The sequence below is a fragment of the Argopecten irradians genome, chromosome 4 (assembly GCF_041381155.1).
Source record: "Argopecten irradians isolate NY chromosome 4, Ai_NY, whole genome shotgun sequence".
Taxonomy (NCBI): domain Eukaryota; kingdom Metazoa; phylum Mollusca; class Bivalvia; order Pectinida; family Pectinidae; genus Argopecten; species Argopecten irradians.
The window spans coordinates 40,535,217-40,551,363 of NC_091137.1; the positions used below are offsets into that span (position 1 = coordinate 40,535,217).

The 16,147-nt window shown below is 33.9% G+C and overlaps 1 protein-coding gene across 1 annotated transcript in view; it reads right to left on the reverse strand.

Moving 5' to 3' along the window:
- LOC138321663 (fibril-forming collagen alpha chain-like) overlaps positions 1-16,147 on the reverse strand; it is a 31,355-nt gene that overhangs the window by 12,846 nt on the left and 2,362 nt on the right. The window contains exons 2-25 of the mRNA XM_069265495.1: positions 9,901-10,107; positions 8,980-8,996; positions 8,595-8,702; positions 8,298-8,342; positions 7,846-7,899; positions 7,338-7,391; positions 6,920-6,973; positions 6,496-6,549; positions 5,679-5,732; positions 5,412-5,510; positions 5,091-5,189; positions 4,833-4,976; positions 4,536-4,634; positions 4,145-4,252; positions 3,540-3,593; positions 3,086-3,193; positions 2,873-2,917; positions 2,502-2,555; positions 2,052-2,150; positions 1,544-1,651; positions 1,105-1,158; positions 876-974; positions 339-437; positions 162-215 (exon numbers count right to left, since the gene is read on the reverse strand). Coding sequence (XP_069121596.1) covers positions 162-215; positions 339-437; positions 876-974; positions 1,105-1,158; positions 1,544-1,651; positions 2,052-2,150; positions 2,502-2,555; positions 2,873-2,917; positions 3,086-3,193; positions 3,540-3,593; positions 4,145-4,252; positions 4,536-4,634; positions 4,833-4,976; positions 5,091-5,189; positions 5,412-5,510; positions 5,679-5,732; positions 6,496-6,549; positions 6,920-6,973; positions 7,338-7,391; positions 7,846-7,899; positions 8,298-8,342; positions 8,595-8,702; positions 8,980-8,996; positions 9,901-10,107 — 1,970 coding nt within the window. The remainder of the gene's footprint in view (positions 1-161; positions 216-338; positions 438-875; positions 975-1,104; positions 1,159-1,543; positions 1,652-2,051; positions 2,151-2,501; positions 2,556-2,872; positions 2,918-3,085; positions 3,194-3,539; positions 3,594-4,144; positions 4,253-4,535; positions 4,635-4,832; positions 4,977-5,090; positions 5,190-5,411; positions 5,511-5,678; positions 5,733-6,495; positions 6,550-6,919; positions 6,974-7,337; positions 7,392-7,845; positions 7,900-8,297; positions 8,343-8,594; positions 8,703-8,979; positions 8,997-9,900; positions 10,108-16,147) is intronic.

Below are 16,147 nucleotides of genomic sequence, written 5' to 3' on the forward strand. Positions count from 1 at the left end.
ATAGAATATTTCCATTCACAATCAGATATAAACCAAATGATAAACAAAGCAAATAATTTTGCCAGTTATGTTGTCGATGATTACATATATAATTATGTATTGTTTTCCTACAACTGATTTTAAAAAATCTCATTTTATAATTTTTTGATCATTTTACTTACAACAAGTCCTGGTGATCCAGTGTCTCCACGAGGTCCTGATGGTCCTGGGGGTCCCTATAAAATTTTAAAATGCATTTTGTTTCTTTTTTTTTGTTTGAAAATCGATAAATGACGCGTAACTTTGTCGTAGGTTAGTGACACTAATTACATTTTAAAACCAGAATTTGTTATACTTACACCCTGTCCAACTTCTCCTGGTGGTCCTTCTGATCCTCTTTCTCCTGGGGCTCCTGTTGCTCCAACGGGTCCGGGCTCTCCGGGGAATCCACGGTCACCCTGTCGATCAGATTATGTTTTAATGATAGCGGCACGATAAGTTAAATAAAAATGTAATATGTTATACTCTATCAAAGTTTACGGCTGTGTTTATATTGATTTTGCATGAAAAAGGGTATCCTTTATAATACAAGATATAGTTAAATATATATTAGAAAATTAGAATACATTTATCAATATATAATATTGAATAAGGACACACTTTTACTAATGATAATGGATGAACCATTCCACCAGTCTCTTCTTGAATATCTAGTTCCCCCATGGTAAGAGAATTACCTTTCCTCCGGCATTTCATCGACCATTTGATTTGCCATCACCCTAACCTTGTACCAGATTCCTTGAACACTTAGTTTTCCGATGAGAGGAGACTTATCACTCCTCCAGCCTCTCCTTGAACGTTTAATTCTCCCATAGGCAAAGACTTCAAAGACTTACCCTTGCTCCTGCCTCTCCTGGCACACCTGGTTCTCCCATGATTCCAGGATCTCCTGGCCTTCCAGCTTCTCCTGGAGCTCCGGCTTGTCCGGTTATACCCTATGATAAAAGGTTAATTTTACATACAAATACCTTAGCGAAAACACAACAACTTTCATTCGAAAGTTAATCGGCGATAAAACGTTTTGTTTTATGCGTAACAATAATTGTGAGACATGCTGCACTGTACCTGGAATCCTGGTTCACCGATTGGTCCAGACTCACCACGTTCACCCTGAGGTCCCTATTACCGGTAAATAGAAAATAACATGTTGTCAGTAATTGACACAACGATTTTTTTTCTGTAATATTGAATGTTTTTTTAATACACATATTGTCGTTGATGATAAAGTGTATGTAAAAACAATAGAAATGAGACTATATCATTATTTGCTAAAAACAATAAATAAAACTTAATATTTTTTTTACAAATTATGTGAACAAAAGGTTAAGATTATGAATCGTATACTTATAATTGGCATCAATAGATAACGATGTATGATGGTGATGAAACTATACGGAATATATTATTCCTCAATAACACTGGATGTTTCAGGTATTTATTGGTAAAAATTTAATAATTAAGTAGAAAAATATATTTTCCCGCGTAGTAAAATGAACAAACATACAGCGGCTCCTGGTGGTCCTTGTGGTCCAGATTCTCCTGCAGGTCCCTTCTCTCCACGTGGTCCTGGTCGTCCGGGTGGGCCAGTGTCACCGTCCCTTCCTGAAGAACCCTATACACCAAAGGTTAACATGGTCTTATGATAATGGTTTCTAATTTATATCAGAAGTCAATGGTCTCAGATTGAATTATAGTTTTATATTACCATAGTAACTTTTGGTCGATGGTATAATTTTCGATTTGCAATATTTTCAGATACATATTATTTATATAACATATTATTTTTGCAGATATTTGTGTTTTCTGTTTCAGTTTTTTTGTTGTTGTTGAAAATCAATGTTTCGTGTATTAGTATCTCAGAAACATTAACAGCAATATGGACAAATACCATATGATCCCCTAAACTGTTACGATACTTATTGTGTATGGGTTATGGTACAAATGTAAAGTAAAACATTTGTGTTAACATTTCTTTTTGTCGAATGTGATCTAGATACTGTGTTAAATCATACTTCGTCTCCCTTAGGGCCGGATGGGCCTGGCAGTCCTGGGATACCCGCTGGTCCTGTTGGTCCCTGTTCTCCTGGCTTTCCCATTTCTCCTGGGTTTCCCTGCATACAACAACAAGTACAATACATTGATGGCTATCTATAATAGGGGGCCTACTCATTCGTTGGCGACCTTATTAAAATCATCGTCTAAAGTTAGATATATTTATGAATTTTACAGTCAAATGTGTGTGCATATTGTAATTGTTTCTTTGAAGTCTGATATTTGATCAATGGTATTGTTTGAGTTTTGTTTCCTGATTTTCATTAAATCGATTGACTAAGTGAAACAAGTTTAATATCATGCTATTACATTTAAGATATCGCGATAACATAATGATTAATAGATTTATTTTTATAGTTAGTAAAGTTTTTTTTATTATTCATGATGATAAAAGGTCATTGTTGACTTACACCTGGTCCCGGGGGTCCTTGGTAGCCATTTTTCCCGCTCGTTCCTGGTTGTCCCTATAACATTTAATTATACTTTGTAAACATCCTTGTTATCCTGTTTTAAGAATAACACTTAAAATTATATGAATGAACATACTACTACGTCATGATTTTACTTTAAGTAAGAAAGAAAAGGAGAAAACGACGAATATTACTTTATGAACTACAAACTTTTCAACAAAGATTTATGAGTATGGAAAATGTTTATAAATTACACTTTTCAAACATATTTAAAGGGTGTGTGTTAGGAGGGAGGATTGCTTGATGATTCACAAACTATTGTACAGAAGATGTGTTTGTGATTTCGTGTGAACCGTGTGAAGACAACTTACCCTGGGTCCTGGGGATCCTGGTAATCCTGCTGGTCCCTGAAGGCCCTGTTTTTGGATACGAGAAAATAAATGATTACTGTTTTCATTTTTCAACAAGATGATATTAATGTTATCCAAAATATGATAATTATTCGCAATTTATCGCAATTTTCTTTTTAAACATGGTTAAGGTGAATCTTGTCGTATTATGCAACTGGTTCTTTTTATACGTACGTTCTCTCCAGCCTCTCCGGGCTCACCCGGAAGGCCCCTCTCTCCGTCATTTCCCTGCTGACCTGGTGGTCCCATTGCTCCTGGCATTCCTTGCAGACCTTGTGGTCCCTATAAATCATGCATAATGTAATTTGAAATTAATTTTGAGCATTAAAACTCTTTCTACAATTTATATTTTATAAAATATATGAAAATTCAAATATGTATATGTGCTGCAATTTTCCAAAAGCAATAAATTAATAATTAAATAAAGGAAATTATTACTGCAGCAGTTATTTGATTGGTTTTATGTATAACAGTTTGTGTATGAAGGTTATACAAGACATAACATTATATTATATCGCAATATCCATTTGCTGATTTTTTTATTGAGTGTCATACAAACCCTAAAGAGACCAGAAATATCCGCACAGTGCAAAGCTTCCTAATCGTGTTAATAGTCAATAAAACGTACCCTATCTCCGGAAACTCCAGGTGCTCCCATTGGTCCGGGCAATCCTTGTGGTCCCTGCCAACCCAAAGTTTTATTTGTAATATATGGACTTGGTTCGGTTCAAAAAGTAATATAAACGATATGTTCCGGGTAACAGGGGATCCTTACAAACGAATATCTGTAGGACATTAAATACTTACATATAAACCTAACCGTACAGACAAAACATATTTCGGTATCTCAAAGCTGTCTGCCCTTTTATGGATAATTGTATAAAACAAATGTGGTCATATAGAAAACAAACTCAAGCAATAATCTTTTCAGTGAGCGGTAGCCAAATTTAGCAAGATTAAGTCAATATGTTCATATGAGGAATTTAAAGAATTTCCTTAAAACATTAATTTTAATAGCCTTTTCTTTATTTGCATATAACAGAGTTATCTGCCCTTGTTGGTAGGAATTGATTGTGAGCGTTACGTCATACTCTTTTCGAAAACGATGTGAATTTCGCTTATACAACAATGTCGTCACAACGAATACCTACCCGAAAGAGATGTTACTTGAATTTTGCAAAGTCACTTGCTATATTAGGCAATAAAACAAGGTTATATTATACGATAACTTACACGTGTTCCTGGGTTTCCAGCTAATCCTGGCAGACCACGTTCTCCCTGAGCTCCTGGTGGACCCTGTCGGCCTTGGGCTCCCTCTCGGCCATTAGCCCCATCCATTCCCTATAATAACGTTGGTTTTGTACTGAATTTACAATCCGAACTACAGATTCTATAAATCATCCGAGATAATCATGCAGGTTGGAATCATTTGGTTGATATAAAGTATTTGGCTTAATAACAACAGAACAGAAAGTTGTTTTACATTGAAAGTAAAAATCTTTTAATGAAGATGTTCCTGTTATGATAAGTGATTCTTGTAACAATTCATTATACAAATCTAGCAATTCTGAGGCAAAACATATTTCCAGGAAAATCAGGCAAAATCAGTCGAAGTTAAACTTACCGGTTCACCCTTCATTCCTGCTGTTCCTGGTTCACCAGACTCTCCCGGGGGTCCCTGGGGTCCTGGGAAGCCAGGAGAACCTGGGGCACCTTGAAGACCCTATTGAATAAAATATATGAAACGTTATCGTAAAGACACTGACAGATATGGTTAGAAATCGAGACTTCGAAATTGTTATATTTAGTGAAATTTGAATTAATAATATAAAGCTCAATCATCAATTCCTTTCCATATTACAGGGAATTAAATGGTCATTTATTGTGACATTACCGGTTTAACACCAGTCTTGATATTTACCTGGGCTCCCTTTTCACCGGCAATTCCATCCTTTCCTGGAAATCCGGAATCTCCAGGTGTACCTGGTGGTCCAGCGAGTCCGTTCTCACCAGGGGGTCCCGAAAGACCCATAGGTCCACGCTGACCGGACTGACCAGCATCACCCTATTACATAAAAGAGAAGATAATATATTGTTAAAGTATTTTACATTTACTTGTATGGCAATCCCAGAGAAATGTGTCTAATAAAAAATGAAAAAAAAACGTAAGAAATCCCACCTTTTGTCCAGGACTGCCTGAGAAACCTGGGGGTCCTGGGTTTCCATTTGGTCCCTGAGGTCCACTTTCTCCAGCAACTCCATCCAATCCGCGGGCTCCCTGCAATACATCGAAAGTTATAATATTTTCTTGTTTGTGTGTATGTGTGTCTTGTTTGTGTTTATGTGCTCTTTAATTATGCATCTTACGTATTTGAACATTACAAAAAAAAAAAAGAACATAAAAGAATGAACAATTACGTTAGTTATCACACGGCAAATTCATGGGTGTAAATTTAAGGTGCAAATTAATGTAGATATATAGATGGGTTGGTTTACCCACCATTGGTCCTGGGGATCCATCTCGTCCACGCTCTCCAGTTTGTCCAGTTGGTCCCATGGGTCCGGGGGCTCCTGGAGGACCAGAGAGGCCAGCAGGTCCCTATTCGTATAAAGAACATACAAATAGATTACATATAGACTATATGATCAGACAGAATGTGCATTTAACAAATCATATTTATATTACAACTATAAATTTTTTCCAAAATTTATCAAAGTCCTTATATATTTTATTCCAGTATACGATTTAGATAATTTTTCTCCTTACCTTCGATCCCTGTGCTCCAGCAGGTCCGTCCTTTCCAACGGGGCCTGGGAATCCCTGTAGAATGAAAGTGGGAAACATTTTCATTTGAAAAGCAAATGATAGTTGATGCTGTCATATATGAAATTGCGATGGCTCATTATCATAATTACCCAATATGTTATTTGTATCTGTATCGCGATCAACATCTATGTTACTTTAAAAAAAATATTCAACTGCGTTACTGATACACAACCTGTAAGTAAGAAAGACTATATTATCAGGAATACCTGTATTTGGGGACACTTTTTTCTATATGTGTTGTTTATTTGAGAACATTACATTACATATATATGTAACAGAAATAACAAAAAACACTCGCTTAATTTACTTATTGCATATAAGCAAAAGTAAAGTTAAACTATGCAGTAAGAGTTCAACATTAGATGTACTGTTCATCGAGTTTGCGGAAACATTTTTTCTACCTCGTTAACTTATTACAAATTGATGGTAATATTTTTTTTATTTGAAACATCTAGTTTTTTTCAATGAACAATTTATATACATGTCAGGGTATAGTCAATGACAAATGAATTTATTTGGTAAGGCATTTGTATATAATTGGCAATTTATTTTCTATGATATGAGAGTACAACATATACAAGACACAAGAAACTTTATGTTATGTCGAACACATAACAAGCAAGTCTCCATAATAACTACAGTTTACTTCGGAAGTCTGTATTAATATGAGATCTGATGTGGTTGTAAGTCGACAAAGAAAGCGACAGATAAAAACGACACTTGCGATCAAAACACTATTGTCTGTGTTAGTACTTACCCTGTGGCCTTTAGGTCCTGGCAGACCGGGCATACCGGGGCGACCTGGGTTTCCCTAGAAACAAAGCAGTAGCATATCCATTTTTATCACGTACGCTTCATTCTCTAGTACAAGAATAATACTAGATATAATTTTACAATAAAGCCTTACAGTTCATCGTATGCTGCTGAAATATTTTGTACTTGCGTCAGAAACTAACGAGAGCGTTCTAAATATAATAATATGCATCAAATACCGAAATGCTGTATGCTGCATTGTCTAAACTAATACCATAATTATTTTAACAAGATGCGTTATACGCTGAAAGCTGCTTTCAAGATTCATAACGAATCAAATAAACTGACTTTTTTTGACTATCTGTCGCGATAATTGTAATGAATCTACAAATTAACAAAACTACATAGAAGAGTAACAGCAGACTCACTGGTGATCCTATTGGTCCAGACGGTCCCTGCTCTCCTGGAAGTCCCTCATCGCCCTGTAGTTATCACAAGCATTTCAATGTGATGTACAAATTGAATAACTGACACAGACATTATTTATACACAAGCATAAAGGGGTGACTATTTTGTAAATATCTTTAAAAATAATATCAAAATATTTACACGTTTTCCATCGATGTTTAAATGGAAAGCAAAAACGGATAAATTGGTCTCTGGTGTATCAATTTCAACCATGTAAAACAGTTTTACCAATGTTTTATAAGTCGATATCTGTTGTGAATCTTTCATAAATTTGCTATTATATATAAAGCGTAATAAATATATATTTTATTTTAAGTGATATTATGTTTAAAAATAGTTGATAAGTGTTGGCTATTTCATTATTGAAAAGAAACTTGCATCGGATCCTGGTGGACCGGGTGGGCCGGGAAAACCTCGCTGTCCTGGTGATCCCTAAAGTAAATAAGAAAACAAATAAACACATATTCCTCTTGTTAAGATTACGACTTCTATTGATAATGTCAATGATTCCCATCCTTCAATTGTTCTTGGCCAATATGCAAAAACTTATCTTAATTGAGAAAATCCAACAAGAAGAGACAACTAGAATAGTTCATTCATATGAGTATTTCTGAATTAAAATCATCATGTTTTAGAGATCAATTTATTAAAACAATTGAACACGATACATTTCCATTAATTTTTAGGTTATTTTTCTGTCTTTGCATATAAAAAAATCCTTGGAATGCCGTTATTGATCGTGACGTCATGTGATTGCGTGTGTAACGTTGCTCACAAAATACCTACGTCACAATCGATACCGTTCCGCAAGGAAGATAACTGTGTAATATGCAAACACAGAATGAGGCATTATAGTGCTACGGATTATATCCTAAGTATTACTTACTGGTGGTCCAGTCTCTCCTGGTTCACCTCGCTGTCCCATGAATCCCTGTTGTCCCTGAAAGAAACAGTTATAGCTATGTTTTTATATGTCTTTTTATGAAATTCCCAACGATCAATTCAATCTAATATACATATTTCTTTCCATGGCTTTCAAAAGTAAAATGACCACTATCTCAAAATGATTCCAAGCGGATGAAAATCAGATAAAGTAAAGGCTACGTATTCTTTAGCTTGCTTTGATAAGATATTATTATTTTCTATTGTTACAGTTTTCTTTAAATTAATAAAAACATTATTCTGTTCTATGCTACATCAACTGCACACACAATGTATTGACATTGGTGTTGACAGTTAAGCATAATTACCTCATTGACATACATTTGGATAAATAGCGTCATTGTTAGGATCGTTGTGAATAAAAAGATAAAAAAAAAATGTTAAGTTAATACTTACAGCTGGTCCCATCGGTCCTGCGGGTCCACGTGGTCCAGGAACACCCTGTAATAAAATTGGATTCTACTTTGAAGAAATAATTCATTTTGATTTACTTGGGGGAATATGATAAAATAAAATTGTATTCTGGTTTGAAGACATAATTCGTTTTCATTCATATAAGGGTATATGATGAAAATCATTTTTTAATCATTATTTTTGTTAAGACGGAGATTACTTTAATGATTTATTTAAGTGAATGGGGAGAAAATGATAATATAGTGAAAGTGAATACACAGAGAACTGCTCATTACTAACCTGTGTCAGTGGGAGGGTGGACATTGCTGGGCCTGCCTTCTCATCGGCGACAACCGCAGCAATTTTCGCGCCTTCAAGATTACCAGCCATCACTTTTCCCATCATTTCCTATGGAAAAATATATGTTATATGGAAAATAACTGTTGATATTACTTCTTTGACCCCTATATGTTACATATATCAATAAACGTCCTGAATTATTGTTTTCTCTATTTTGTATTTTATTTTGTTTAATCAGTAATGCTACATCAAAAACAAGATGTCCAGGCTTTGACTGGACTATAGATACCAAAAAATATTTCCATTTTGACATTTATAAACGACAAAACACTTGTACAACGGTTTCAGAATAACCCAAATCCTTTTAAGATGAAAAATTGCTTACCTTTTTGCCAATAATTTCTGTAAATGAAAAGGAAAGATAATTACGATTAACAAGACGCGTAGTAATAAAAAAAAATCATAGAGTCCCAACTGAACACTTAAAATACACCGTCTATGGTGCATATGTATATAAAAATTCAGTGTTTGTATTTTTTAATATTGAGGTTCGATTTATTTATACAATTAAGTAATACGTAAAATGAACAAAACAACATTTGATTTTCATCGCGGAGTTGTTTTATTGTTCAAATGTGCTCAGGCTCGCGGAGCGTACCTAAGAATGCTGTTTCACAGCATCAAAAAACGTGTCATTGATATATGTTCAAAGCATATCTGGTAAGCAAGCAATCTTACCAAAACATTTGAGCTAAAGGTGTCCAACAAAAACATTCGCTTGTGTGGATATTATACTCAAGTGCGTGACTAGCATGGTACATTAAAAAATATTTAACTAGATTAAATTAACAGGAACCACACAGTTGATAAAAAAGTTTACAGTGAATAATATTTCAAAGTTGAGTATAGCACATATTCAGCTTTTGTTGTGCTTGTGATTCTTAAAAACAACATTTCAAGACTGATCACATATTGGTTCTCTTTATAAAACATACATATCTTATTTAACATAAAAAGTTAAATTATCCATCAGTTTGTTTTTGCGTATTACGCAATTATGCGATTTTCGGGAGTTGAGTTGTTAAATTTAATGTCATATAGCGATGCAACTCTACTCAAAAAAAAAAATAAAAAAAATAAAAACACAAAAAAACACCGGAATACTCTATCAGTGATATGTTGAGTCGTCTATGGCCACTGAAACTCCTTTAACTCTGAGTTTAGTTGAATGTTTTAATGGCCTTTTCTCACGTCATAAATTAATGATTGGCAATTATTTTCGTTCCTAGAAAAAAACTAAATTTACCTCTGCAGACAGGACAGCATTGTGAGTCTTCAGTCACCACTAAATCCTGACCAGGTGGGCACTGAGGAGGTACATCACAGATTATCTCACTACAGACTAGCCTTCCATTGTCACATCGGCAAGTTTTCAGGAGCTGGCATTCGTTGATTTCTGTTCCATGTTCGAGACGTTTGCCTCCAAGGTCGCAATCAAGTGGTTCTGGCAATCCTAAAGACAAAAGGAATCACATGCTTTTGACAATAATTCATAGTATATTTATCTTGCTTTTATACAAATTTTGCCCAAAGCGTAAAAATAATTTTCACCATATACAACGCATAATGTTACCTTAACAAAGCTTCCTAAAATTCGAATTGTACGGCATTATGTAAAGTTGGAAAATTGAACTTATAAAGTTTACTTATTGGATTAGGATTAAAACTATGAAATCGGAATTCACTATCAGATTTAAACTTAATAAATCCCAGTGACATGTAACAAATTAACTTCCACATCATTTCCAGGTTTAATTGCATCTACATTTAATCTTAGGCACCTTATCGATTGCAATTATGAGTGACTGCCTATTATGACGTCATAATCAATAATAGCAGTTATGACCAACTGCCTATTATGACGTATTAATAAATAATAGAATATATCACAAACAGAATATTACGTCATTCTTATCAAAAATATAATATGGCAGTAAAATAACTTAAATATTTATTTACCCCAAAAATTATATAATTATCAATGATATTTAATTACAAATGAAGTCACCCCATATACATTAGTCACTATTTCATTTTATCACATAATCCGCCTAATATCCAGTGATTTTGCTCGTGTAATATGATTGCTTATATTACTAGTGTAATATGACCTGGATCGATTTTCATTGGCTGGAAATTCATTGTGAAATGACGTCAGGAAAAATGACTTTACGTCAAGATCATGTGGACGGCTCGCCAAGGCTCGCAAAAACAAAAACTTCTTAGACTCGTTTGATAAAATTTCATATGAAATGATCACTTATGTAAGATCCTATACGTGTATATTTCTTGTCGACTACACATCATATTGACAGGGTAGAAGGACATAAGTCGTGAGTATATATACTCAATTGGGAAAAACGAGTCTAAAATGTGATAAAAGTCACATGACTTTTCACGATTTCATCCAATTGACATTCTCAATAGCAGGTCGATATATCTCCGAGGTCGATGAAGACCGGTGTTGTTTAATGAAGTCTTGTATTTTCATTACTTTGCTGTACAGCACATGTTATCAAAACCGGATTTGGTTTAAACCTGATACCTATCTATCCCGGTTTAACTATATGATATTTCCCTGCTTCGTAATAGTAATTGAAACCTGTATAATCCAAAATCCTGTCAATACCGGTAAAATATATTGGTCCCGATTACATTCTACATTGTATAGGACGTTTACCTCCTGATAATGTAAACGTACTTGTTTTAGTGGTACTTTCATTTTTTGCCACAGACTTAATTTTAAATTTGGAAAAAGATTTTTTATTTAATTTTTCTTTGTTTTTATATTGCTTAATATATTTTATGTTAGATTTTAGAAGATATCGCAAATCATCTTTGAAATACGAAAATACAAATTTATAGACGTGGTAACATTAAGTATAAACTAAATTCTCTCCCTCAAGAAATCGTCAACACGTCGATGGTGAGATTGAATTCTTTATTTTGAATTATAAATGAGATCTTAAAAAATCTAATAAATAACAGCGTTGTCATAATAGAAAAGACAAAATATTAATATCTTGAACACAATAGGATTATGACGTCTTACGCCTTTATTCCTACCTATGTCGTTCACATTAGATCCACTGGAGCTTAATTAACAGTTTATTTAAGGGTTATTTATATTCTTTTTTATGTTATGGAGATATAAAATACAAAAAAAAATCTGAGTTACCTCTAAATATGCTGCAAAGCGGTTTAATATGAGAGTACACTCAGATTTTTGTGTTATATCTCCATAATATAAAAATAAATTCAAATTAATCCTTATAATTCAATTTACTAAATATAATCGATGCAAAATTCCGAATATATATTGGGACTCTTTTTGTCATTTTGTCTTTTTTTCGTAATGAAATCATTACGCCTTTATATCAGTAAATAAGACGTGATGATACAAATGGCAACGACTTTTTTTCCTTTATGGCCTGATAAGGTATTTTTTTAAACCAATGAAAACGCTTGTCACAAGCAAAATTGAATTACTTGAAATCAGAATATTTACAAGAAAGGAATACAAATTACGTGGACCATATCCTAATTCTTCCGACGGCTAATGGAATTCGTCAACGTATCACAGTGTAACTCAAATCACCATTGGTCATCTAAGGACATATTATATATTCAAAAATAGAGAAAAAAAAACAATGGTGTATATTACATGGAACAATGTAGTATCTATTTCTAAACGGTGGGAATCAACTTACGACGCAAATATGGAGAGCTAGTTATAGAATGTCGATTGTAAGCTGTCCATTGGAATTCTTCGCGAACCACATCAGAGCTGCGTATGACACGAATACTACGCCATGGGCTTAGGTATACTTATATGCGAGACTCCATTCACAAACTTATCACAATAATTGCTTCCTGGTTTTTTGTTTTCTTCATATGTGTTGTCAAGTTATGTAGGTGCTTGATGTTATGACTAAGGCTAATATTTTAAAATTAAACACTTTCTATTTTCTAAGTACTTAGTAAGTAGAAAATTACGAAATAAGCATTGAAATATTTTAATACATTTAATTATATACCCACAGTCAAATATCAACATAAAGTGTTTTGATACTTAATTATCTAATCATCTAAAATGCATAAGATAATTTCTACAATAACTATCAGTATCATGATTAAAACTTTCTGCGCTGGTTGTATATGCCTTGAAAAAGTTAGGTTGTATCATAGAGTATATTATAACAGTAATTTGATTAAACTCTTGCACCTGTATGAATATAGTCAAGTAGTACAAAACACATTTTTTTGCAAATCAAAAAAAAATATTTTCTAAATCTTTGCAAATGGACATCACAGTCATACAAGACACTTGCTTTATTAATAGAAACTGATAATTTTTACAAAGTATATAATCAACAAAGTTAGTTTTATTTACTAAGATGGCGTCTTTTAAGTAATTCAAAACGTTCCTTTCATCAAATGTAAATGCATTAATTATCTTATGTTGAAAACGCCATAGGCTGTTCCATTGGGGTATATAGACACTGTTTCTTTCTAACTCATATCTAAAAAAAGGTAAACGCATTTGGGATACCGTATAGTCGGTTATTTTCGCGGACTAAAATTTTCTCGATTTGATCTAAAAACGAAAATCGTATCTTAACAATTTTACGTTTTCGCGACATGGAATTACCGATAGATATCATTCTACCATTTCTTATTATTTTACGGGTCAAATTTTCGCGATCATAGCAATATAACATCCCCGCGAAAATAACCGACTATATGGTATTGCTCTTTTTATCTTTCTTTTATTATTTTGTTATAGTACATCGCCTTGTTTTCCGTTTACTTAAGTTTTTATCCGATTTTAGAGAGGATTTACCGACGTCTATATGAACGATTAGAGTAGTGTTGCGATATGCAGTTTATCACACTAGGGTTTCTTTTTTTTTTTGTTTTGTTAAAAGCGATTTACATACTGTTTTTTCACTAAACTCTCCCAAATCCAAGACATCACTAAGTGATATCAGGTATGGCAACGCAAACTATATACAGAAATCAACTTTTATACTAAAAGTATATTTCTCTTGGACCCCGACTACTGGAGGAGCGACCTCTTGCGAAGATAAAACAGTTAAAAACTAACATAATTTGCTTGCATCAATGTCCATAGTATACATATAAGTATCCACGCAAGTGTACCCTTCAAATATCCGTTTTAATATGACCTTGACTTTTGTGCCCAGGTAACCAGTGAAATATGTTTGTAGAAAAACCTGTCGTTTACAAAGCATCAAAAGCTCCACAGTAAGCCAGTTCAGATAGGATCCCGGAAGTGGTATCGGAAATGGTACCCACATTGCATCTCAGTTTATACTTTCTCACATATTACGACACGCTCGTGGTTTCGAGTTCAAATCTCACGTCGTGGACTAGTTGCCAGGTACTGGGCGCAAGTCCGTGGTTTTTTTTCCGCGGGTACTCCCGTTTTCCTTAAATTACCCTGGCCGTTAATATTTAAACCAATCAAACTTAAGGTTGTGCCCAAAGCAAAGATAAAAATAACACTTATATATTTGCAGCCATTCAGAGGAGACAAGGTCAATAGATTTTTCACCTGTTTGGCACTGATAGAAACATGAGAGATGTGTAATTATATGTCAATTTATGGTAATGGCACTTAGATATCGATTCTCAGAGATATTCCTATTTTGAAAAAAAAAGCATAAGAAAAATACCATCACACGTTCCTAAATACACGTATTGCCTATTTAACTAAAAGTCCTTTATACTAAAATCACCATTTCATATCCTTAAAGATGTTATAAAATAAATAAAAAATAAGATTATGATAATGAGGTCAATTGAGGTAAAGACATTTTAAAATCAGGACCGATTTGAATATCATTTGATTTTTACTATCTTACAAAAGTTCAACAAATACGTTATGGCATGGGATGAAATGTTGAGTTAAAGGAAAAGGTAAATACGTCTACCACTTTGGTCAAGATTGCAAACTCTTAAGGACAACAATTTAGCCGACTTCCCGAGTTTGGAGTTTCATGGTCATGATTTTACAGATGGATGACTTTAGTAGTATATCTACTTGACAGGTAAGGACTTTATGGTTTAATGACCTATTACGTATCTACTATCAAGGTCATGATTCTACAACCTGATGGCTTATATATCATTTAGGACCTACATTGTAACCGGCTTGGGTTCGATCCACGGCACAAAAGTGGAAAGATCAAGGGTCATCTGCCCGATCATATGGGTTTTCTTCGGGCACTCCGGTTTCCTTTTGCTTTAAGACCCCTCGTGCGCTTACATTCGGGACATCAAATGTGACATGTTTATATTACATAACTTACTTCGTAACTGATGAGCCATGGTGTCAGAGTATGAGGACAAATGATAATCCTCTAACTAGAAAACGATTGTAGAGTTTGAAGTTAAATACCATACACCATATTACCTATGTCAGGATTCAGAGGTTAAGGACAAGTGGTAGGTTGGTGACTTACGGTCTTTTCTTCTAAAGTCTAGGACATGGTCTCCAATACTGTGAATTTACGAATTATATCTTTACTAGGCAACGTTATTAAAGGTATTTTTGGGAAACTTTTAAACCATTTACTATTTCAAGTGACATAAATGTCAAACATATATTATAGACATTAACGAATGCAAACATGTTCGAAAAGGAAATGCTTCATCAGATTAAAACAAAACTACCAATATCACGATGATTAAAACGTAGCATGGAAATGCCAAGTTCCGTGATCAAAGTATATATGGGTATTCACTGTATAGCACTTTAAATTCGCGGGGCCAATATTTCGATGTTTCATTGACGGGTCATATTCATGTGGGTTACGTTTCGTGGTACATATACTCCTATATTGTTCATGGATCTATAAAGTACGTCAATGCCAAGCAACTTTTTAGATATTTTGCTGGTGATTAGTATTCGCGTATTATAGTAGTTACGTGAATATAGCGAAAAACAAACAAGAAAAAAAAAACCAAAAAAACAAAACAAAAACACGAAATTTAGCCGCGATACCCTATCAACCAGCCACATAGCAGGCTCCGAACCGGAAGTGACGACATCTTTGATTTTGGAGCATACCAAAGATAATCAAAATTTATTGAAGTCATATCGGTTAGGTGGTTACACGTGTATAAAGATTATAATTATAGGCAAGAGACCTATGTGTTTGTAGTGGAATCATGTGGTAATTTCATAGAACTTGCATACTTACATTGTTAGTGGTAATCAGAAGAGATGGTATAAAATCAAATTAAAACATAGTGGTAAAGCGATTGAAAAAGAGTTAATGCCCATTCCATAACCCTGAAAATTATAACGTTAGGGTTTCCCATTCAAAGCGACCATAGAACTGTTATCTTGACATAACTTCAACCATTTCCTATATTGTCATGTATACGTTAAATATCTAAATGCCTTGAAGGAATAAATTTTTATAATAGTGATTAAAGTTTTATATTGAAGTTTTATCCGACAA